The sequence below is a fragment of the Rattus norvegicus genome, chromosome 6, assembly GCF_036323735.1.
Source record: "Rattus norvegicus strain BN/NHsdMcwi chromosome 6, GRCr8, whole genome shotgun sequence".
Taxonomy (NCBI): Eukaryota; Metazoa; Chordata; class Mammalia; order Rodentia; family Muridae; genus Rattus; species Rattus norvegicus.
Genome location: NC_086024.1, coordinates 144,751,271 through 144,778,035, shown reverse-complemented (window position 1 = coordinate 144,778,035; position 26,765 = coordinate 144,751,271). Strand labels below are relative to the sequence as shown.

Sequence of the window (26,765 nt, the reverse complement as noted above, 5' to 3'; positions counted from 1 at the left end):
ATCCACAGCAGGTACTCATCAGAGTCCCAGAAAGTGACACACTGGCCATCCACAAGCATAACACTGGGGCCCAAGTCTCATTCTAAAATGGAAAGGCATGTCCTAGTCTCATACCAAATGAGCAAATGCCCTTTCTCTGTGTGTGTTGGGGACCCCTTCCCTGTATGTGTGTATTGGGGACCCCCCTTTTCTGTATGCATGTGCTGGGGACCCCTTCTCTGTATGCATGTGGTAGGGATCCCCCTTCTCTGTGTGTGTTGGGGACCCCCTTCTCTATATGCATGTTAGGGATCCCCTTCTCTGTGTGCATGTATTGAGGGGATGACCCACAGCTTGCTAACTCTGAGCTTCACCTCTAGCCCAACCGTATCTTAACACAATTTTCTCATTTCAATTTGCCATTTCCACTCTAATGTAAAATTTTAATGGAATGAACTAGATCTCAGCGACATGGTTAATGTACTTAAGTGCACTGAGCCAGGCATCAAGGTTTCCCAACTGTAACAGGTCTGCCTTATAGTACAGACCTCCTCCAAAGGAGAGATTAATTGTCATAAGGTTTATCTTCCTTTTCCCCTTTTGATTCATTTACTAACTTATAATTTCACATCAATATTAATTAAGCATTTCATACTTAATAGGATGCAGACTGTGGTCACCATAGTTTATCACACTCATTTCTAAGACACTGTCCCATCTCGCACCTGCTTTCCCAATGCGCAGTTCTGACGACCGAGATGAAGGCTTACACATCCTCCTTAAGACTAATCTTTTATTTATAGTGGGGACCCTCCACTGCGGTTAAATCAGGTTTTAAATCGCAAAACAGTTATTGTGCAGGCCTGAGCTGCACTCACTGTTGCCAAGTCATAAAAAGTGTCTAACTTGACGATGGTGCTGCGCTTGCTTTATGACACTAAAACTAAGAAACTGCACGGCAAACTGGGCAGGCTTGGCAAAGACTGCTTCTCAGGACAGAATAAGGACTCTGTGGTTTCATGTACAACATTAACAGATGCAGCTAAAACCTAGAAAGGCCAGGTGCTGCCAATCTGAAAGATTTACAAGTGCTACGTATGGGACATTTACTTGGGCGCCCCAACAGCTGCTGGAGAAGTTGGATTCTCCAATCTTTCTAAACTGATATGCAAGCCTCGCAGATCTCGCAACACATTGAGCCTCTGGCATTCCCTGTGACTCACTGGGACCTATTTATAAGTCCTTTCTTCCCTGTTCCATAGAGATTGCCCAGAGCCCCCAAACAATAAGCTAAATATATGAGTGAAAATTAAGGAATAATTTACTGTTTTTATGTTCTCGGTCTGCTTTTATCAGAGAAAACATAAAATAGAAAAGGAAAGGTCTCGAGTCTGATTACTGTTCTCTTATTTTAATCTATTTAAAAAAGAAAGAAAGAAAATAAAAACACACGGTTTACTGCTAGCAATGCCAAGTAACCGGGATAAATCCAGGGCTAAGACATTAAAGATCAACTTTCTATACACAATGGCCCAACATTCTTACATTTTCTTCCGCATTCACAAACCGCTCTGGGCACAGTTAAATACTCACTGACGGCGGTGCATGCCCAGTATCTTCTGAAACTCCTTCAGCTCTTTCTCAAGGATCGGATATTCATAGACGTCATCCAGCACATTCCTGTATATGGTCTGTAGAGAGGATGGAGGCAACAAAACCGCAAATGTAACAATTCAGTGTCGACTCCGTAAGGATTTCAATGGAGACAGGGTTGGCCATACAGCTCAGTGGTCAAACACATGGCTCAGGTCATGGCTATCTCATTCCAGAAAGTGGACTCCAGCCACTCAACAACCTGGCTACTTTTAAAGACTGTCTATAGGATATGCTGAAAACAAATCTTAGTTGGTTACTAGAGAGTTCCACAAGTAGTTTAGATCTCAAAACAGAATCCCTGCAGGACTGCTTGGGAGGAAATCATATGAAAATAACCAGTGGGCTTAAAAGATAACCTGAGTTAAGGCAGAGGGATAGATAAGTCTTTAACTGGATGCCTAAAAGGCACCAATATCAAGCTCTATTCCAGAGAACTGTCTGTGATAGAGACGTATGGCAAACTATCAATTAGCGACTGTTACTGTTCTCAAAGCATATTGTCAAATGCCTATTATCAAATATAATTCACAAGCATAGCATATATTTAAAATTCACAGAATGACACAAAATACATCTCATTAAAATGATTCTTAAATGCTTATCTAAGTTTTATTTGCCTGTGTAGATGTTACTATTTTAACATTATCATAAATTTAACATTAAACAGCATCGGATTATAAAGTATATTTAGGTGTAATTTACTTAACTCACAAAAGTCCCACGATTTAAACAACCCATCGCAAATTGGTGCATATAAAATTTCCATGCATAGTCTTTCATAATATATTTAAATTTTTAAAAATTGAGTTTCTACTTATATACAGAATGCCAGGTCTTAGAAGTCAAGATGAATTTATACTTTCACTGAATTTGACATAAAAACTGAATGACTAAAAATGTGATTTTTTTTTGAAGCACAGAGCTGAAAATAAAACCAATCACGCCAAAATATGTGAAAGCATTGGCACACCTTTAGAAACATCTTTGAGTGCTCATCTTCATGCAGCCAGTCCTTGTACAGAGAAATCCACTGGGAAACCAGATGTAAGACCTTGCGCTTCCGACAAGGGACATCTGAGTTTTCTTCTTCCCCTTGATACTTCTTAGCAGAATAGGTGCACGTGGTTAAGAAAGAACACTGCGTTGTTGGAATACAAAGTATCAAAAGGCCCATGCCATCAAGTCTTTACAAAATAGGCCAAAGCATTATTTTCCAGAGTATTTAGAACTGTTTAAAAAGGTAAAAGAACAGAACCAGAGTAGAGAGAACAGAAGGTGGGCTGCGGAAAAGAATAAAAGCAAACGCAGAAATGAAGCATCCCCAGTGGGAGGCTGTGCTGTCGTCCCGCAGCTGAGGGCTGGTCTGTCACACTGGCAGCTGCTGACAAAGTCCCTCAGCAGCGTGAGATTTATGTCAGTTCAAAGCGACATGAGGTGGCCCACTGATTTCAAGAGTGGCTTCTGGAGAAGAGCCTGTCTTACTACACAGGTGAATACTGTTTCAGTGAGCAACATCAGAGGGAGGCCGGGCAGTCTCTGATCTTCAGAAATTCATGTTTTATAAAAACCAGTCACTTCTAAAGCGGCTCCAGAGGAACACAGCTGTCTGGGGCAAAGCTTATGATCTGATCCAAATGCCCACTCCTAAGGATTTATTGAAGAAAGGAAGGACCAGATAAATGTGCAAAGACATAGGTAAAAAAGGGTTGCTGATTTCCACCTTCATTAATGTAAATTAAAAACTTAACGGGGGAAGGCCTAAGTGTTCCAGCAAGAAGTCAGTTAAATAAATGATTAGATATTCATTAAATAAATTGCTCTGCAGTCATGAAAATGGGGCCTAGTATGAAGCACATATATTGAACATTAGTATATTGTTGAGCACAAAAACAAAAACCCTGCAGCATTATCCACTTTGGGCTAATAATGCTTACATGAATATTTTAATAATAATGCTTATATGAATATTTTAATAATGATTACATGAATATTTTAATTACCTAGAAAGACATGCAGATGGTTAACAGTGGCTTTTCAACATAGTGGGGTTTTAGAATATCTGTACAGTAATTAACATTTTTAATTTATATATAATAACAATGTGTTAACTGCATTACTAAAATAACTTCAAAGTAACAAGCTTAAAGCCTAGGAATGAGACAAGAGCTCAGCACTGTCTACAGTCATCTATATCTTTTTTCCTCTCAAAATGATCATCTCTCTCCCCCACCTCAACCCCCACCTCCGACCAAGTCTCATGTGACACAGGCTAGCCTCAACCTTTCATCCTCTAGCCTCCACCTCCCAAGTGCTGGGATTACATGTATGCACCGCCATTCCCAGCCCCCCCCGCCCCCGGCTGTCCTGATGGTGTTGAAAAGCTAACTAGACTTAGAAAGCATTAGGGGATGGTTCATCAAGGCTGCATACGTGTTAGTGCCAAACAGCTGCAAGACAGAAATGAGTTGTGCTCCAGACTCCGTAAATACAAAAAGCATGGCTCACTTTCGCCCTAACCTGCAAGATTATGCTGTGGCCACCTTTAAAGTCTACCTGTGAAATAAAATCAGCCAAACAAACAAGCAACAAGCAAACAAACAATGCCCACCAAGGTGTCTATGTCTTTTAGTTTTTCTCTTGAAAGGCAAATAAAGGTTGATCCTACATTATTCTGTTTGCACGTGTGTATTTAAAAAAAAAAAAAAAAGCCCAGGAAGGAAGAATCAGCCAGTTGAGAAACACCAACAGCTTTCTCTCTTTCCTAGTGAAGATCTGGGCTTCTCTTCATTCAAATGTCGTATTTAAGTCCCACCTACATTGGCAGAATAAAGCAACTCCAAGACCGTGATTGTTCAACTATTCTTCTAAACCTATAGGTATATATTTATTTTCTTAACCTCATGTTGCCTATGATCTATGTATCTTTTTTAGAACACTGATTAGGTTTGCGTTTGTGTTCTGCTTCAGTAGGGGATAAGTTCCTTTATGTTTTTGCTCTGGCGTAATCATACTGATTTATAAATGCGTTAGTGGGGGAAGGGCACTGGGCAAGGCGCAGGTTCTCCGTAATGCACTGAATATTAGCTGGCCCAGGCTTAAATAATGCGCTTCACTACGATAAAAGCTGAAAGCCATCAATCCTATTACAATGAAAATATCCACATAAAATACCCAAGCCCCGTAAAAACGGTTCCAATCTACAAACAGAGTTTTTTAAAAAAAAATCATGGAAAAAAACAAGCAAAAATGACCTGGGCCCACAGGAATGCAATATAACAAGAATCTTCGTGAAGACAGGACCAACATCGTTGGCGTTTGACACAGATGACGTAGCCTTGATGGTGGCTTGTTTGATCTCACAGATGGCAGGAAACAAAAACAGTTATGCAAAAAAACTTGCAGTTTAAAATGTTTTCCATTTCAGGGATTTTAATAATCAAAAGGCTGCAAAAATAACGAGAATTTCATACAATTGTTCAAAGACAGAAAACACTGATATCCAAGGAGACCCTTAGTCATTCTTTAGAAGTATCTGCAGGGACATGAAATTACTATGCTGTAAAAAAAAAATATTAGGGTAATAGCTGAGGACAATAGTTTGAAGGCATCTAATTTGCTATAGGACATAATTCCTACAGTTAATGGGTGGTAATTGCTTTAGAGTACGTAAGCATTAAAATGTAGATAAAAATAGCTCACAGATTTTTTTTCCCAAAATGCATCTGAAGGAGAAATTAAGAAACATAATTATTGCTGTTTTTTTTTTTTTAAAAAAAGCAACTACTTGGAAACCATGAGAAAAATCTGCATATTGTTGAAATTTTCCAAATTTAAAACCAGCGTTTCAAGATTAGTTGCAAGAGTCGGAATTTAGACACTGTCGAAATACCTATAGTTTTGCTTAGTCAGAGGATGCAGTAAAGCAAGACAATGGTTAATAGGTATATACATGTCATTTATAGCTCATACACACACATATCAATATATAAACACTTTTGTTTCTGTGTATGGGTATATGTTTGTGTGTGTGCACAGGTGCACATGTGTGCACCTGGAAGTGGAGGTCAGAGGTCAACCATGAAAGACATCCCTTAGGCAACATCTACCAGTTTGAGACAGGTCTCTCACAGGCCTGGATTTACCAAGGAGGCTCCACTCTCTGGCTAGCAATCCAACATCTTTGTCGGTCTCCACCTCCCTAGCACCAGGATGACAAGCCCTTACCACCACACTTAGCTTTACCTTGGTTTTGGAGACTAACTGTAGATCTGCAAGCTTTATGGAGCCATCTCTTAGCCCTGCCTTCCCTGAGACAGGTATCTAAGCCCAAGCTGATCTTGACCTCAGTGATCTTCCTGACTCAGCCTTCCGAGTGCTGGGATTACGGTTACGTGCCATCAAGTCTAGATTAGTTACATGGTCTTTTAATAGGTGTGCCATTTTAAACACTATGGAGTTTTAAGGTATTCTTTTAGACAGGAAATTGCAGTTATAGTTGGGGACAATTATTTAACAGGTAATGAATTTTAAATGGCTATTATTAAGTTTTAATAAAAATCTTTGGCATATAACCCATTTTCCTAAACATTTTGTATGAATTGAAATCGAACCTCTAGTTTCGTTTAATAAAAGCAGTAAAGTTTTTATTAAGTGCTTGAAGGCTATAATTAATTTTATTATTACCAGCAATAAAATTAATTAACTAAATTAATTTATTAAATACTGAATTGCCTCTGAAGCATCTTGTCTAAGCAGAGTGAGGCAAGAAGCCCTGATGGAGACTTCTAGTCAGTTTATGTGGGCTCATGGCCTTTATGCAGCATCTCTCTGGCTACTGAATAAAACTTAAAGGCTTTCTTAGCAGGCGGTTAACTTTCTATCTGACACTTGAGGATGCAGTGAGTAGCAACATTCCAAAAAGATGAGAACTGCATCCAAAGAGATGGGGTAGACTTCCCCTGGGGAAGAACATGCACACACACAACACACACACACACACACACACACACACACACACACACACTCTCATACATATACATACACGCACTCATACTCATACACTCAAACACACACATACTCATACACTCAAACACACTCAAACTTACACATACACTCACTCACTCACACACACACTCGCACACTCAAACACACTCAAACATACTCACACATATACTCATACACACACACTTGTTCACACACTCACGTACTCTTTCACAGTCACTCACACACACACTCAAACACACTCACACATACACTTAAACACACTCAAACATACTCACACATACATTCAAACACATTCAAACATACTCACACATATGCTCATACACACACTAATTCACTCACACACACTCACACACACACACTCACACACATTCACTCACACACACTCACACTCATACACTCACATACACACACGCTCACACACTTACTTGCTCACATACACATACACTTTTACACATACACACTCACATACACACTGGCTTTCACACACTCACACACATACTCTCTCACACACACACAAGCACACACAAGCACACTCAAACACACTCAAACATATATATATACTCTCTAATATACTCTCTCTCTCTCTCTCACACACACACACACACACACACACACACACACACACACACCAAGCACACGCACATGGGAGGTCCATCTGCACAAGAGGTCTGACTCTAAGTGACTGGCTTTCCTCTAAGGATACTTATTGTTTGCTACTGTCAGTCCTCTTGACCTGCTGACTTGGCAATTTTACCTCCAGCTCACCAAGCTACCATGAGAAACAGAAATAAAGCAAACACGGTCTAAACGGTACATCCTGCCCACGGAATAGAATGTAAAGGCAGCGGTGGCGGCGGTGCGTCCCCCACTGCCCCGGTCTGTCCTGTCTCATCCCATCTTCACCGTGGATACCATTACATTAATATTTAACATATCCACACTCTACTGTGGGTCGAGTAAATTAAGAAAGGCAGTTAATTCCTGATGCGGGACATCTTTCTGAGAGGAAGCCGGCATGGCGTCCTGAAGTTAATGAAGGATATTGTCTTAACAGCGCCTGGCACAAGTCATCGGTTGTCATGAATACCGTATACGTGAGGAGGAAGTCATCAAGGAGTGTTTCTGCAAAGGAAGAAAATAAACAGTGTGAGCAAAGAAAGGCAAAAAGGTACCTGAATAGCATCCATTGCAAAAAAACACAATGACTGATGGGGGCTGAAGAAAAATTCTATGCACAAATGCACTATTTATTAAAGATAAGCTTTGAAAAATTCTTTACACAGAATGCTTCAAACAATGAAGTCCTTTTTTTTTTTCCTGATAAAGCTTTCTCAGTATGCAATTCTTATCTTATTCCCCTTACTAAGAAATCACCCATGCTTGGGAGTAGAGGTGTTTATGAAAAACCAATGCATGAATAATATGATTTAAAATGAGGCTCCTAAGCTTTCTGAGGTATACGATCCAGTTGTATAGGGAATGAAACATTTCGTGTTCTGATAAAGTAAGACTTTGCTTTCATTTAGGGCAAGGATCAGGGCAAGAAAACGCACAAGACACACATCAGGTCTCAAGGCCAGTCATCTTTACCATTCGAACGCATCAATAACAAGTTGGTTTAATAGCAGGTAACGTGTTTACCTGGTGCCCATGGGACCTCAAGTTTGTTTTAACATCACACATAAAAAAAAGGAAGTCAGAAAAAGGATGCAAGATTTTTTTTCTAGGGTGGACAATGAACTGAATCCAGTAAAAATTGGGGACAATTCTAGCCTGAAAAAACAAACATGCTTCTTCCTAATGCCATTCGTAATTTCATATTTTTAGTTGGTGTGTAAAAGAAGAGGTTTCAGTGTGACACTTGACACACATTGATCATGGGACTTGGCTCATTTTGCTCCCTTAATTCCTGTGCCCCCACCCCACAACCCCTAATTCCATTTTTATTTTTTCACCTGTGTCTTGAGTGTTGTTGTGAAAAGTTTCCATATGGGGCAGCCAAACAGGCAAACCTGATCCACAACACAATTCCAGCGCTACAGAATTTCCACCACAACAGAAATTGCGTGCAAAATGCAAAGTAGCCTCACGATAGTATGTCTGCCCAGTTGATACTCATTTTACAACACGACTCAATTCCCTCATCGTTCACATTGCGAACAGCACACTTTCAGGTGTATTTTCAGTGTAATCCCAGCACCCAGGATGCAGAGCCAGGAGGATCTCTGTGAGGTCGAGGCCAGCAAGGTCTACAGAGTGAGTTCCAGGACAGCCTGGGCTACACAGAGAAACCCTGACTCGAAAAAACAAAAACAAACAAAACAAAACACCAAAAAACAAAACAAAACAAAAAAAAACAAAACAAACCCAAAAAACAAAACAAAACAAAAAAACAAACTGAAACAAGAAAACAGCCATAAACTCTGAAGGAAATTATTTTATGTATTATTACAGACTGAAGATCCCTTAACATGATGGGATCAGAAGGCGGATTATTAGACATGTGATTAGACTGTATGAAGTTTAGAGGGTGGATCTTTTATGGGTATGATCGATGAGTCCTGAGCGCTTGCTTCCTGTGTCTGCTGTGTAAACTCCAGTGAGGCAAGCTTTGAACCGAGATCACGCCCTCATCAGACCCTGACTCTGCCACTGACTCTATCCTCAACTGAGAATAGAGGTTGCTTTACATCTTGTTTGCAAACCATTCAACATGTGGTATTCTGTTAGAGTAGTCTGAGCTAAGACAAATAGTAGGTCATGCTGCCCGAGATCTATACTTTAATAAATGTCTAGGTAGAATGAATGCGTCCACCACGTAGCTCCCAGCTCTGTAAACACTGAGCAAAAGAAAAATTCCAGAATTTAGTTGCAGGCAACCAGTTACATTTGCTCTAAAAGAATGGTCAGTGCAAACCAGGTTGTATCTACAAAAACAAATCCCGTTCAAATAAGATAATATCTATAGTCCTATATCCGCCGCAGGGCTGTTTCTAGGTTTGACTTGGTTATAGAATGGTAGGATAATTAATTCTACATTAAGCAATGGTTGCAGACAGTAATGTTTAAATGTGTGTGTGTGTGTGTGTGTGTGTGTGCGCGCGCGCACGCGCACGCGTGTGCATGCGCCTTTGTGTACACACACCTGCGGAGGCCAGAAGCGAACATTAGGTATCCTACTGTATCAATCTCCACTTTATTCCCTTGGGTTAGGGTCTCTTGCTGAACCTGGAGCTAGAGTGGCAGCCAGCAGCACCATGATTCTCCTGTCCCTGACGGTGGCAGCCATAAGAATGGCCCCCATAGGCTCTTATATCTGAATGCTTAACATCAGGAGTGGAACTACTTGAGAAGGATTAGGAGGTGTGGCCTTGATGGAGGAAATATGTCCCTGGGGGTGGGCTTTAAAGTTTGGAAGCTCAAGCCAAGCCTACTGGCTCGTTCTCTTCCTACTGCCTGCAGATCTGGATGTAGAGCTCTCAGCTTCTTCTCCAGGGCTATGTCTACTGCATGTTGATGTGCTTCTGTCTTGATGATAATGGATTAAATCTCTGAAACTGTAAACAAGTCGCAATTGAATGCTTTCTTTCACAGGAGTTGCCATGGTCATGGTGTCTCTTTATAGGAGTGGAACAGTGACTAAGACACTACCACCCTCAGTATTGGCACCGCCCCCTCAGTATTGGCACCGCCCCCCAGTGTTGGGGTTACTGGCCATGCAAAGCTAAGCTTGGCTTTTACATGGATACCTGGGATTCTTACTCACAGACCCATAGTCTCAGCCTGAGTTTGCCTTAAAATTGCAAGAAGCCATTAAAGCGAACTAAGGTGCTAATTAATGAAAGACTACTGAAGAATTCTTAACTATTTATAGTTTACACAACACCCTAAGTTCAATACCCAACACTGAAAGACATTTCTAGGTTAATAGTCTCGTTTATCAAAACAATTAATCTGACAAATGGCAACTAAAACTCATTGTGAGCCTAGACTTCCAATGTTCTGTCACACTGCAATATATCAGCAAACCACTGCTCTGATTTACTGCTACTCTAAAAAAAAACCCCAAAAAGTCTCCAAACAGGTATGCACAGGATTTGCTGGGTAAAAGTTAAGCCTAGTATAAAAAGATGTGGTGTGTGTTTGATCAGACAATACACAGCCTGCATTTACAGAACAGCTACGAGTCTCACAGTCTCTCTTTATAAAAGACAAGGCTGGAGAGATGGCTCAGTGGTTAAGAGCACTGACTGCTCTTCCAGAGGTCCTGAGTTCAAATCCCAGCACCACATAGTGGCTCACAACCATCTGTAATGAGATCGAATGCCTTCTTCTGGTGTGTCTGAAGACAGCCACAGTGTACTTCTATGTAATAAATAAATCTTAAAAAAAAAAAAGATAATGAAAAAGTCAAGTGAAGCCCCAAACCAGTTAACTAACAGCCTGTTTTTAAAGATTAGTAATTATGAGAGATTTGGGGATATATAGCGATTTCTTTCATAGCTTTTAAAATATTTGAAACTAAAATCATGATGTCTGAAAAAAAGATGGTAATTTTGGAAATGCACTTGAAAGCTATTATTTTGGTATAGTCTCCCTATACATAGCAAAGTTATGCTAAATGTGATTGATAAAAGCTCTTTAAAAATATTTATTTTATGTGTATGTATGTGCATCATGTGCGCCTGGTGCCTGTAGGAGACAGACACTGGTGGATCTTCTGGAAGTAGAGCTATGGAGGTTGTGAGGCGCCTCATGTGTGCTGGGAACCAAACCCAGGCCTTCCCCAAGAGTAGTTAGTGCCCCTAACCACTGAGCCATCAGTTCGGCCCCTTATAAAAACATTTAACTTCTCTGTTCGGATTAGAAGTTAAGATGTCCTGTTTTGGCACATGGTGCAAGACATCTCGACAACAAGAACAATGGAGTAGCCCGTTCTAAAGTCTTCAGTGACTTTCAGGTAGAGAGCCACCAAGACTCAGAAAGCACCAGGCAACTGCAACAGGAGCTCCAAACGTTTGACATTTAAAACGCTTTAGGTGACAGACAGCTTGAGATACTCTTACGCTCGGCTAGACTGAATGAGGTAGAAATTATTCTCTAATCAAGATTCTTTCCATTAGTAGCTGAGATAAAAAAGAATGCCATTAACTTTGACATAGGCAGCCATTCCATGCCAAACAGCCTTAGATAAAGAACGAACGGATGGTTATAAGGGTCTGGTTCGATGGGGGCAACCCACTTGGTGTTCAGTTCAATTCATCAGCTCACATATCACAATATTTTGTGAAAGGCTTTGACCCAGAAATGTTTATTTCCCCCTAAGCCACAACCATATTTAATAGTCAACAGCTTTTACCTAATTATCTGTCATAGGAATATTAATTAAAATAAAAACAATGAGGCTATATAAAAAACATCTCCAGTTAAAACTCTAATGAACCGAATAGTTGAAATTCCCCCAAATGGATCAGATTCCCAACATGCCTGACTCCAGTCTTTCTTTCTTAAGCTATTGGATTGCTCTGAAAAATTTCCCTCCACATAGCAAGCTTTATTCTTTTGCTGCAAAGATTCTGAATGCTATTGTGATATAAATAAAAACCATAATCAAAATGACACACTTCAAATAAAAAAGTGCGTTTTATTTTACATCAGCCATGCTTCAAAAACGTCTGTCCCACTGGTATTTAGAGATTTTTTTTTAGAGCCAGAATGGTTGTAAGAGTGATTCCCCAAAGACTATTAGCCAACAATAGCTACTTAGAAGGACTAGCAGATCCACAAGCACCCATATTAAAGCACGGTAATTATCTATTATATTACATAGTGCTTAATTAATAGTAATTTAAGACCTTAGGTAGAGAAGCACTTTTTATTCATAAATGCATCTTTCATTTAAACAAATTCACAGTTGCTTTATACCTTTTCACACTCTGATAAAGACATGCACTCATTTTGATCTCTAACTCTGTGAACTCCGAGGTATTAAGATACAAAGAAACTAATTCACAGTTGCTTTATACCTTCATATTCAGATAAAGACATGCATTCATTTTGATCTCTAACTCTCTGAATTCCTGGGTATTAATATACAAAGAAAACGGTGTTTTAGAATTTGAATCGTTAAACCTAATCCCAAATGCTTGGCTCATCGTTAAACTCTTGGGAAGATCCTTTGCCCTCTACCAGCACAAAATATGTTTTCATTAGGGCCTCATGCAGACTAACCATGTGCCCTATACTCCCAGTTCCCCCAAAGGAATATTTTAAGGTAGCTTTTTGAATTCTGTTGTTTGTATTTTGAGACAGGGTCTCACCTGGCCCAGGATGGCCTCAAACTCCAGTCACAGGTAGAGGAATAAACCTTGATCAAGCCCCACACCTCCCAAGTACTAGAATCTACAGACATCCACACCACACTCAGCTACTTTCTCAACTTTCATCTCACAGCCTAAAAGTTACCTCAAATAATTATTATTAGCACTGGAAGCAAAAGGAAATACGGTTTAACTTGATAAACATTCAGTTCAGATCTACAGCCTTGACAGAGAGGGTTCTGGAATCTGGATCTCTAATTATGCTTATTATGATGACCCAAGGCCTTTCCTATCACCTACTACTAATTAAAATATTAAGGCCTAGCTGGGCGTTCAGGAGGCAGAAGCAGGCAGATTTTTATAGCTAGACTGGTTTACATAGGGGGTTCCAGGAAAGCTCAAGCTTAGACTGTAAGCTTCTGCCTCAAAACAAACACATAAACAAACAAACAAAAAACCCAAAAATCTCCCACAAAAACCAAAACACAAAAACCAGAAAAACCTAAAACATCACCAACAAAAACTAACCCCTACCTCCAAAAATAAAATAAGCAAGCAAAAGAATCCCATGCCTGACACTGATAAAGTTTTCAAGAACCCGAGATGGGGTCGGACATGGATCTAAGTGAAAAACTATGGCTATTATTCTGCTAAAGGAACAAAGCAATAGAATGACTCTTAATGACATAATGCTAATACTAATGATGTAATGCTACACCCATAGACCAGTGCCTCATTCAAGCCTCATCAGAGACATTCCTTCCTGTAGTAGGTAGAAATTAACATGGAGATTCACAACTGGACAATACGCACAGACTAAGAGACTTTGGAACACTCGGTCCTAAATGGGATGTTTCTATAGAATCCCTCCATGCTCAGTGAGCCATACGGAAGAGGGTGTAGACAGAATGTCAAAGCCAGGGGTGATGGATGACTCCAAGGAAACTGTCTTTCAGACACAACAGGACCGACGTACACACAAATGCAGAGCACGCACAAGACCTGCACAGGTTAAAGCCAAACAGGGCACCAGCATTGAGAAGGAGAGTGGACATGGGACCCCATCCCCAAACAAGAATCTATCTGTAATCAATACCCAGTGGCAAAGGAAAAATTAATTTTCACCAGTGGAGTCTCATTGAGAACCCAAGTTTCAGAGCAGGCCCTACGCCCAAGACAAGTTGACCAACACGAAACAAACTCAATGCTGTTTCTGTGGACATTTTTGTTTCATTTTGCTTGGTTTTGGCAATTTCTGTCTCTTACTGATCTTTTGCTTGCTTGGTTTATTTTTATGTGTGCTTTTGTTTCCTGGGTTTTTCTTTTCTTCTTTCTTTCTTTTTTTTTTTTTTTTTTTGAGAGAGAACAAGAACATAGAGTTGGGTTGGGAGGAAGGTGGTTTAGGTCAGGGAGAAACTGGAAAAAATGATGAAAATATATTGTACAAAAACGTTCAATTAAAAAATAAATATAAGGAATATTAAGTCAAGCATTTAGTTCGATTTAATTTTACAGAAATATATATTTGCCTTATGTATCAATGAGAATAGTTTCTCGTTTTCATGTTAACTGCAGCCAGCTTACTTCTGCAACAGATATATCTTTTGAGTCTCTCCAAGTCGAATCAGTTGAAGAGTAAGAGGTTTGGTAAGAACCTTTTAATAGAGTTCTTATGCAAATATAACCGAATTAATGAAGTGGATCTAAATATTACCCAAGGGGTAAGCCTTCTTTTGGTGTGTGAAAAATATAAAAGAAGAAATCAAAGCCCAACCCATCCAAAATACTAGCATCAGGAGTATAGGGTTACTTAGGAGCCATTACAGAATCCAGCCCAATGGTTTTTAATGCTTAGGAAGGCAGAATGCAAGGCAGTAATGAGAGCACTCGTCTGCACAGTGAGACCTCTGACAGCAACCTGCCAACAGCAACATTCAGCGTGGCGTGAGCGTGGTGATGGGGATACCCAGCGTTCCGCCCCGACTCACATCCCCTCGAGTGCGCTTAGCGCTTCTGTTTCACCTGCTTTTCTACTTCAGGAAGAGTCGGGTTTAAAGCACCACAAAATAATCTTACTTTAGCTTTGACTTTGGGGAGCCGAGAAAAGCTTTGAGATTGAAAGACCCTGTTTCTGGGCCTGGAACATTACAGCTTACCCTTATATTTCCTAGGCACTGCCAAAATACATGTTATAATTTGATTAAATATAAGCTAAAAAAAAAAACAAAAACAAAACCACACACACACACACACACACACACACACACACACACTCAGAATCTGAATCACAGGTCAATGCCATTACAGCCAGGGCCGTTTTTAAGTTTTTATTACATTTCTGAAAAGCTTCCTGAAGCTTTCAAAATGGCTGTTCAATAGCTTTAAAATTTAATTCAATTCCTGCCTATTTTTACAATTTTGCCCAAATTTTGACTTTAGGTATATGTCAACACACAACACACACACACACACACACACACACACACACACAGAGAGAGAGAGAGAGAGAGAGAGAGAGAGAGAGAGAGAGAGAGAGAGAGAGATTTATTTAATGATGTTTATATAGCAAACCTGAAAAGTCACCCTTTAAAAGACAAAGACTTACTACAGACAGGGACCTGCGTATGGTTTTCAAATTACCAAGTATATTTTTAAGTTCTAAAACGGTTAAGGAATCCTATCTTTCTTCCTCTGGGATGAATATAATTGCTCTTTTGTTCTCAGGTACTGTTAAATCCACACGCTGCTTTTGGAGTGTTTCTGGGAGCACCGTGGAGCAAAGCATATACAGCCCTCCCCCCAATGCCCATCCCTCTTCAGACTGGCACGCACTGGAAGGATGTACACAGGGCACCTGGTGATAAGTGGGCTAGGAGTCCTCTGTGTAGCTGCTGTTCCAGGCAAATTAGCTCTTTCCAATATCTGAGCGCAACTAGAATCTGTGGCTTGTGTGTGTGCATGCCTCCTGATCTGTCTGGGAGACTCAGAACATGTCAGGAATTCATTATCAGGCCTGTTGTGTTAGTGCATCCTATAATCCCAGACTTGGAAACAGGAGGACAGATATGATTTCTGAGGCCAGCCTGGGCTACATATCTTACTCTGTGGACTTGTGGGTTTGTAAGCCTTCAGCTACAACACAGTAGTGAGTAGTAACAGAAAGACAGTATATTCTAATTGAAAGCAAACCTAGAAAAGTAGGTCGGAGCTGATTCCTGGTGGCCCTCAGAGAGTTGGCCAGGGCGGGTCCAGGACTTCTTTCACAGGCAAAGAGAAATAAGCAGAGGCTTTCGAGGCAAGGAGTAACAAGGAAGTGTCTGACAGCTCAAGCCAGAGACATCAGGACTGTCACAATGGAGAGGAAGGAATAAGGGGAGAGGGCTGAGTTTCCCTCTACAAACTGTGGGGTCTGGGTTTCCTAGGGAGATCTAACTAAAACAATCAGGCGAAAATATAAAAGACCAGAGTTCGAGTTATGGTAAACTCACACATCTCACGGGATAGACAACTTGCAGTCTACGGATGAGCAGGGTGGGTTTTCATGTATAGACAATGATTTAAAAGAAAACAAGAAGGAGGAGGAGGAGGAGGAAGGAGAAGAAGAAGGAGAAGAGGAGGAGGAGGAAGAAGGAGAAGAAGAGGAAGAGGAGGAGGAGGAGAAGGAGGAGGAGGAGGAGGAGGTGGAGGAGGAGGAGGAGGAGGCGGCGGCGGCAGCAGCAGCAGCAGCAGCAGCAGCAGCAAATAGAGAAGAGAGAAATGGGAGTGAGAAAGAGTTGTACCAGAAACCAAGAAAAGAGAGAGTGGAAATGCAGTTTCTGGGTGTTAAATACTGGGAAGAGGTGTATCAGCAGAACAGTCAAGGGTCACTGGACCCCAGGTTGTGTGGATGGGGCAGGGCTGCAGTCCTTGGAGGGATGCTCCTTGTTAAGCAGAGGGATGTACTCTGGCAGACTGGAGGGAAGAAAGGCTCTTCTCATAATCTGCTGCTGCAGTTTGAACAACTCTGCTCGTCCCCAAAGACTCATGATCCAGTTTGTAGGTCTCATTGATTAGAGACAGTAGTTGCTCTCACAAATGAGCCAGGAGGAAAAAAAAATATCTTCATGATCAATGCTACAACATTTCACTTAACAGCATAGATCAGATTGGAAACTGTCAGGGGTACAAAATGTTTAATACTAATTTGTCAGCAACCACCAATAAAAATTAGCATCCTGGTTCCAAGAGCCACTGGGTATAATACCGTTGACCTCTGTGAGCTACTGCAGGCTCACATGATTAGCAACAAGCAAAGACACAAGCTGTGTTCTGAAGTGCTTGTCGAGTAAACATGCTACAGCTTCAGGAAACAAAGGAAAATCTAATTTAAACATAATGTCTTAAATTAGAAGCCTGAGAGAGACATGGCTATTTCAAGCAATTAATAATCATTCTAACAATTGAATCAATTCAGGTCCTGGTGTGATATTTTTAACTCTAAAGCACCAAGGATTTTCAAGACCAGCCTCCATACCCCAAGTCCCAGCCACTACCAACTGCCGTATGTGTATTAGGCCAAGAAAACCCAAGTTTACTTGGATCCACACTTGCTCCTGGCCCTGTGATGGAAAATCCAGTGTACGTGCAGAAAGACAGAGCCAACAATCTTGTAGAAGAACTGAGGCAAATTGAAGTTACAAATTCATAAATGCTAGCAAAACAAATGAGTTGGCTGACTACACATTAAAACTCAAACTGCTAAGGCACAAACTTTTTTCGAAAGCCAAATCATGTGGGTTGGTATGATTGTGCATGTCTGTGACCCTAGCATTCAGGAGAACCAGGCAGGAGGTTCAAGGGTTCAAAGTTTCCTTTGGCTGCACAGTGAAAACTTGTCTAGGAAAACAAAACAATCAATCGAACAAACAAATACAACCTAATCAACCAAAACAGTCATAAGCCAAATTGTTCATCCTTGCAACCAGCCTTTCCTTCCAGACAGACTTCTCCTCAAGCTTTATAGACACTGAAAAGCATGAATCACAGTTGAAGTTTGCTTACTCCCTCCTAAGTCAAAAGAACTGAATGAACTCCATGTTAAAGCCTTGGTGGTTATGGCTATGGCTGGAGTCTTGGCTATGGCTGGAGTCTTGCAGCTTAATACCTGGGAAACAGAATGTTAAATACATATCAACTTCACTGAACAAGACTGTCTTAAGGACAAACATGCTCTTTTACAGTTTCTTACACCAAAGGAAGCACCTTCATCCTAACTGGTCCAAGAGGTTGTTTGGTTGTATTTTGTTGTTTGGCCAAGAATAGAACTCAAGTTGCATACTCAGTACACACAATACTGAGCCATGCCTCCTACCTACTTTGTCTTGTTCCAAAATGATCATTCCACTCAAACCACCAACCTCTGTAGGTCTTTCGCATAGTATTCAAATCACCTCGCTCTTGGGTTACAAACAGCACCAAGGACATAGACAGAAAATATAAAAGAATAAAAAATGCCAGTGAGATGGATTGTGAATGAAAAAGAAGCTCGACATGGAAACCTGAAAATCAAAGTTCAATCCCTGGAACTCATGTAAATGTGGGAGGGAAAAAAAGGCTTCATAGTGTTGTCCTCTGACCTTACGTGAGTGTCATTTCCATGCACATGCCACAGCATACATGTCTGTCATACACATACACAGTAATACATGAAGCACATTCTATACAACAGAATAATTCTTCTCCTCTTGGTATACGGCTTGGCATCCCGCAGTTCGAGTCCGACACCAAGTGCGCAGAGTTAGCCAGGTTAAGAGTTCAATCCTACAGGTGTGCCCTTTTTTGGACACCAACCACAAGTTTCAGGTTGCCATCTCTACTTCTGGTCAACTGGAATCCCTCCTCCCTCCATAAAAAACAAAACAAAAAAACAAACAAACAAAAAAAAAAACAACCCTCATATTTGATAATTTGTTCTACTGGTTCACAAAACCCAGGGATACACTTCCTGGTTCATTACGGAGGCTGGAACAACAGATAAGTGACGAACAGACTTTTGGATGAAGGAAGGTCACTAAACATGACCTGGTCTAAAAGCACTGTCCTTGTGTAAACAGACTTGATCACTCCTTGATTCAGTGTTCTGTGAAGGTCTCATTACATAGGCATAACTGGATAAATTATGGGACGCTAGTAATTAAATTAATCTCTAGCTACAGGCCTGAAGGTGGCGAGGCTAAAAAACCCTATTGCTTCAGTGATATTTTTGTCCTTCAGGTATTCAGCCACCATCCTGAGTTACTTCAGGAGCTGGATACCAGTCATCTTGCTGGCATACAGGAAGGAGCCAGTCCTACCACTCTAGAGACCCAAAGGTCTTAGAATATTTTACTGTTAGGAACCTGCAACTAAAACCAAATACTGAAAAGTTGCTCTCACGCAGGACCTTTCACCGGTTCGAGAACTGGATGCCAGGGGACAAACATCAATGTCTTTTCTACAGTGTCACAAAATACTGTATAACATTGTATAAGTTACTGTCAAAAACTATATTTGTGCCACTGTTACCTTTCAAGGCATAGACAATAATAGAGTGGTAAAGATTTCATTTATAAAAATAGTTTAAAGTTGTTTTAGAGTGAAAGAAGTAGAATTCTCAAATATTAATTTGATGACCCATATCGAACATGAAAAAGGTACTTTACAGCTGAGTAAAGATTGCAGACTTAAGAGGACACATCTATAACGTACATACTCACTGTTGAGATGAATATAAGGCCCAATCTACTATAAACTACCTGTAGGACTTTTAAATGCTTTAAATTATGGCAAATCTGTGTTTCTTTAAAAGAAAAACATTATGTAACTGTGGACTCAAGTCCCCATTATCAGCTAACAAGTAGGTGTGGCGGCACATCCTGGTAATCCCCAAACTCCAGGGTGCTAGCACTTGAGATGCTGAGGTAGGAAGACTGGCAAATATAAGACTAGGGTGACTCTGTTTCAAAATAAATACCAAAAGACAGACAGAAACAGTGAGAGATAAAGAGAGAAAGAAACACACACACACATGAGAGAGAGAGAGAGAGAAAGAGAGAGAAGAAAAAACTTCCACTTATATTTTAAAAAAGCAAACCTCTATTTATAAAGTTACAAGCTATTTTATCACTCTTTAAGAATCAACCTTTTTCACCCTGGGTACATTGTTCCTCAGATACTAAAAGCCAAATAAAGCAGTGGTGTAATTTCCAGCCTCACTTGCAGAGGGACGCGGCCATGAGACACTAAGTTCGGGCCACGGTGGGAAAAGAGAAAGGCTGCATGTGGCTCACAGGGTGCTCTGGCCTTCCTCATGCTGCAGCAGGGAAGCATGTTTGGTGCGAACAGATATCCTCTCTGTAGAGGCTCTGAAGTAGTGTGTACACTGTCGTAACTGTGAGGTGTGCATGCCAGCCCAGTCAATGCTAACAGAATCCATGTGTTCTGAAAAAAATTTCTGGAATCATCGGTTTCATGGAAGCCTCCAAGTTCAGATCACACTCCACCAGGGCCTGAGAGTTCATAGGTCAGATGCCCGACTGTGAGCGGAAGATCCACAGTTAGGATGAAATGGCCATCGGGGTTTGGGTTGTTCCCTGTGCTGGAGACGGGACTCACAGATCATGCTGCTGTGCCCACTTATCTGTGCTTTTATATTTTCCCTTAGTAAAGCCACAGGACAGGGCACGAGATTTAAGATCTGGCAGCTTGCTATACGACAGCACAGCATGTGATATCAGGAAACACTAGAAGGGGGGCTGGAGAGATGGCTCAGCGGTTAAGAGCACTGACTGCTCTTCTAGAGGTCCTGAGTTCAATTCCCAGCAACCACATGGTGGCTCACAACCATCTGTAAAGAGATCCAATGCCCTCTTCTAGTGTATCTGAAGACAGCTACAGTGTGCTCATATATAATAAATGAATAAACCTTTAAAAAAAAAAGAAACACTAGAAGAAAATGCAGAAGGAGACAACTTTGGCCCAATGTACTGTGGAGCAGTGGACCGTGCAAAGAAACTTGGTAATGTTGAGTGGGTTCAGAAGCCCTATCAACTCATAGACAGTAGGTGTTTCACTTGCTCCTGGCCAGGCTCCTGTCACATGACCACCGCACCCCATGAAGAGGATCAGGGTAACAGCATCTCAAAGCTCCTCCATATGCAGATAAGGCATCCCTAACATCTTAGACCAAGCCCATAGAAAGCATCTACTGTCGAACCCCAATCCACCCCAAATTGTGTATAAAACCCCATCCAGGAGCAATAAAGGTGTGGGAATTGTTTCACCAAAGATCATCTAGAGCATCTGTCATAGGAGAGCTTAACACTCTTAGGAAGAGAGTGGAAGCTGCCTGGGCCTACCACAGTCACTTCCTGCCACTGGGTGGGGTGGCCCCGACCTTTGTTCCTATGTGAGAAGTGCCAACTCCAGAGCAGTGGTAGTGATGGTTTCCCTTCCCTGCTTGGAGATTGCAACTCCTTGATCAGAGCCCCGAGGACCTCCTCAGATCTCCGCTGATAGTGTCTGGTGTACAGACCAGCAATGTGCTAAGGGAACCATTCCCCAAACATGTATAATGCATGCTGACAGGGATGTAGAATGGAGGGGAGCAGCAGAGGCACACACACACACACACACACACACACACACACACACACACACATACACACACGGTCGGTCATTGCTCTAGGCTATGTTCCTTTCATACTCGGTGCTTAGGCACAAGAACACACCTAGATACACTACTTGTACGTTCATGTTCTCACCAAGTGAAGTTTGGGTTTGCCAACTGTCCTTATAGGCTGAGCACAGGCAAGACCATCGGGCCTGGTGTGGAAAAAGGGATTTGCTGAAAACTGTGTTCTGCCACTATTTAGATGCTGGTAAGATATTCTGGAGATTTTTGGTTTTGTTTTTCACACTGTTCACCCTTATTTGGCAATCATGACTAACTTTGTATTTATTTCTAAGATTTAAGGGTTGCCAGCCCAGCAGGAACCTAAATGCTGCAAACAGAATGGAAGCATGGTTTCAGTTGTCAGGCAAGAAAGCCTGAGGGTAGAAAGGAGGATGATGGGAAGTGGAAGGGAAGGGTAAAGCCGGAGATGGAAGAAAAATGAGGAAAAGATGAATTACGGGAAGAAACTCTCCACACACAGACTATTCTTTTCAGATATGTCGTTGTCAGCTACAGCAACTCCCTGACCTTGTGTTCTTTAAATGAAGCAATAATTTGATTTGAAAGATGCAGTGAAAGATTAACATGTAGTAATTATAATCAAAAAGTACTGTCAGCTAACAGTCCTTCACACTTTCAAGTCTAAGCTCTCCCTCCCCCAAACACACACACACTGGGAGAGACAGTCAAGACAGACAGAGACAGAGACAGAGACAGAGACAGACAGACAGCAGAGAGAGCAGAGAGAGACAGCAGAGAGGTAGAGAGCAGAGAAAGAGACAGAGAGACGAGGACAAAAAGACAGAGAGACAGACAGAGATAGAAGAGAGGGAGACCAGAGAGAGACAGAGACAGCAGAGTGAGAGTACACACACACACACACACACACACACACACACACACACACACAGAGAGAGAGAGAGAGAGAGAGAGAGAGAGAATACAGAGAGACAGAGAGACAGCAGAGAGGGAGAGCAGAGAGAGACAGAGACAGAGTCAGACAGACAAAGAGACAGCAGAGTGAGAGAGCAGAGAGAGACAGAGAGACAAACACAAAAAGACAGAGAGACAGACAGACAGCAGAGAGGGAGAGCAGAGAGAGAGAGAGAGACAGAGAACAGAGAGACAGATAGACAGCAGAGAGAGAACACACAGAGAGACAGAGAAATAAAGACAAAAAGACAGAGAGAAAGACAGAGACAAAAGACGGAGAGATAGATACAGAGACACAGAGACACCCAAAAAGAGATTTTTTTGTTTTCATTTTCTGGTAAGATGATAAATTTTACTTGAAGATGAGCATTTTGAGATTCAGACAAGTATATCTGATAGTCTCACTCTAAATCCATCACTCTATGGAAAGAGCACACATCTCTGGTTCAGGTAGAGACAGACGACAGTTTTTGTTTATCTAACCTTTGACAGTATCTTAAACATATTTTCAGGTAAATTTTGTTTATAAGGTACTGGGGCAAGCATACTATCACTGAGCTATATCCTCACCTTTAAGTAACTTCGTTGCTGCTATTACAGGAAATACACGAGCAGGCACCAAGCTCCACTATGAATAATGTCTAGACTCCTAAGTTTCAGTAGTTCTACAAAGGCCTGACAAATATCTTACAAAAAAGGAAGGAAACAGCCTGACTCAGTCAAACTCCATGTGTTTCTAATAAAAGAGAGCATTAAACACGTCAATATAATATCCAGAATTTACTGAGAAAATAATGTTAAAAACTGTAAGATGTGAAAACAGACTTTCCCTTTAGAGCAATGGTTCTTAACTTTCTTAATGTTGTGACTCTTTAACTCAGCTCCTCATGCTGTCAGGACCCCAAACCATAAAATCATTTTCATGGGTACTTTATAACTGTAATTTTGCTACTGTTATGAATTAAAATGTAAACATCTGTGTTTTCCAATGGTCTTGGGCAACTCCTGTGAAAGGGTCATTTGACTCCTCCAAAGAGGTCATGACTCAGGTTGAGAACCATTGCTTTAGAAAGAACAAAACTACAGTTAGCACAAAACTAAGAAGCTATGAAGATTAGTTTCCAAAAAACAGAGAAAGAAACACAAAACAAAACCCCAAACAAAACAAAAAAAACACAGATAGAAAACAAATAGAAGTTGCTTGCATGGTCATTTTAGTTTAAATTATTGAATGTTTTACTTTCTAACAAACTTATATACACATTACAATAGTAGCCACAGAATAAACAAGAATGGAAATAGAAAATTAAGTTACAAACTTAAATGGCCAATCACTGCATAAGTTACCTTTCACTGAAAACTTTGCTGATGAGAAAACTGTAACAGTTTCTATTCACTTTGATGATGCTATTCATGCTATTGAAAATATAATTCAGATATAAATTATAGCTCAATTGTGGACTAAACATGAGGAGTTTCAAGAAACAAGCATCTTGTGGCTAGGGATGTAGCTCATCTGGTAGAGAGCAGCCTGAGCACACACAACGATCTAGATACATAAAACCAACATGGTGGCATGTGCTTGATACATAAAACCAACATGGTGGCATGTGCTTCTTCTCCCAGCACTCAGGAAGTAGGAGCAGAAGTTCAAAGTTATCTTTGGCTGAGGCCAGCTTGGGATATATGAGGTCCCAGAAACAAGCCAGAACCGCCCCAATGATCCAATCCCCTCTAAAGAGGCATCTACATCAGATGTGCTGTTCACCACTGGCCATTAAGCGTCTTCACCCGTGTTATTACGTCATGAAAATGTCGGCATTTCCATGACTACACAATGTGCATTAAGGATCTTGTGCTCAGCTCAGTCTCGCTGTGCTTCATCTTGGACATTAACAACAGGAAATTAATTAACCCACAATCTGTGAGCATCGTAAAGGCCCCAGTTCCCTTGTTACCATATAGAACTGCATGCTCAAAGGTGGTATGACCAGATTAACCCAGATGGTGAACATACCAGATAGAACCCACAGCCAAAATCTGGCGTTCCCAACTTCTCATCTGAGCACCTGAGTTCAGGTCTAGGTTGGTCTGTCTGTCTGTCCATCTCTCCCTCCTTTGCTGCTTTCCCTTCTCCCTTTCTTTCTTAAGCATTTTCCAAACAGTGAGCTACCCAGGTGGCTGTCCTTCTCAGGCCCAGAAGACAGGAAGCAAGTCTTGCGTGCTGGCGAGGAGGTCTCTCTCAAGTGAGTACTGACGCTCTGATTTGGGTATAAGGTTGAGTTGAACTATACATTTACCTCGGTGATGACTTTCACCCATGGTTCCCATCTCTTACAAGGATGGGCTTTGGAATAAAGCTGGGAGTGCATCTGGCTCATTTCTAGACTGAAACATACTCTCAATCACTGGCACAATTCAATTAACTTCTACCTCAACATCTAAGTCCATTAAATGAGGACAATTATTCTGTACAAGGACCCATCTAATGAGGCAAGGTTTGGATAAATGAATTGTCATTCTGAGTAGCCTTTGAACCCTGGATTTCAGGTCTGCAGGGACCTCGGGTTTTATGGGATCTAAGGCTTCTGTTTTGTTTGTTTGTTTGTTTAATATATAAAGCAACTGAGACGAATTATTTCTGCTCAGTTATGACTCTCATCGCTCAGCTAATGTGAATTTGTAAAACCGCCCAGTACTTCAATTATGGCTGGCAAATACATTCTCTGTATCAGCAGTTGGGAAAGAACCTAAAGGAACTGCAGAAGCTAAACACAACAATAGAAAACAGCCTCACCCAAACAAACCACACAGAAAGGCACAGTACAGCAGCTTGGAGAAGAATAGGAGTCACATCCCAGTGGGAGCCCGGTTGCTCTACCTTCTCTGATACCAGGGAGGACATTTTTGCTCTCACTGTGAATGGCTGGATCTGACAGGTCAGCAGAGCCCCTCATCACGTCTGGGGCGCCTGGGGCATGAATTTAGCCTTTTCCCGACTTTTATTAATATGCATATAAGCAAAGACCTAATGTTTAAAAATGACAGTTACATAGGGCTAAAAATTCCTCAAGAGGCATCCTGGCTCTCTGTCTTAGAGAAAGCCACTTGCAAAATTTCAGAGGGTCAAAGGTGACAACAGCCTTATTAGACATTTCCAGGGAGGCAGATTGCTTAGCTTTTGGGGCAGCCAGGTAATAGCTAGTCTAAATATATGCATGCCATATCTCTGTTATTTTGATTAAGCCTGTTTTGTGGGGTTCTAAACTTTGTCAAACATTAATCTTTAAGACCTCTGAGTCTATTAAAGTGCCTTCCAGTGTACTTGGTTTGGAAGGCACGAATTGGTGATTGAAGCTACCATCTGCAACAATATCTGTCACCCACCACCCACCATTTTTCCTCATTTCATTTATTACTTGATTCATCCCACCAGAAGATAAGCCTCCACCAAGACAAGAAGCCTGCTTGTTCTCAGTAGTATCCATAGCATTTGCTAATGAAATGTTACCTGTCTGCAGAGTAGGAAGTCAGAGTTATTTATACAGAGAGCAGACGAATTAAGGTTTCAAAGGCGCCCATCCACACGTGCAGAGATACTATATAATAAAAGAAACACTTGGGCTGGAGAGATGGCTCAGTGGTTAGGAACACTGACTGCTTTTCCAGAGGTCCTGAGTTCAAATCCTGGCAACCACATGGTGGCTCACAACCATCTGTAATGAGATCTGATGCCCTCTTTGGGTGTGGATGAAGACAGCTACAGTGTACTTACATATAAATAAATCTTTAAAAAAAATTAAAGGGAACACTATTAAAAACACAGAGGCAAAGTTAAAAGTTGAAAGCATGTAAAGGGTAACTAGAATAAAGATATAATGTATATATTTTATTTGGGGGATTAGTTCCTCTTCTGCAGTATACTATTTCTGGATATCCTGAAGTGGTTTGGTAATAAAACTCCAAAAGTGGATTTTTACAAGTCGCTGATAAATCAGGACTATCCTCTAGACGCGTTGTTATGGTACATTTTCTCAAAGGAACTTTTTAAGTCTCCCAGTGATGATCATACACAAACACACGTAAACCCCACCAGGTATGGACCGCCAAGCCTTGGCTTCTGAGCATCCTGCTCACCAACATTCCGTTTCGCCAAGTTCCAGAAACAGCAGCAGTGTCGT

The 26,765-nt window shown here is 41.1% G+C and overlaps 1 protein-coding gene across 2 annotated transcripts in view; it reads right to left on the bottom strand.

Moving 5' to 3' along the window:
• Rapgef5 (Rap guanine nucleotide exchange factor 5) overlaps positions 1-26,765 on the bottom strand; it is a 234,747-nt gene that overhangs the window by 44,873 nt on the left and 163,109 nt on the right. For both annotated transcript variants that reach the window (NM_001395143.1, NM_001047915.2), the window contains 3 exons: positions 7,683-7,761; positions 2,606-2,750; positions 1,573-1,670 (listed from right to left, as the gene is read on the bottom strand). In NM_001395143.1, coding sequence (NP_001382072.1) covers positions 1,573-1,670; positions 2,606-2,750; positions 7,683-7,761 — 322 coding nt within the window. The remainder of the gene's footprint in view (positions 1-1,572; positions 1,671-2,605; positions 2,751-7,682; positions 7,762-26,765) is intronic.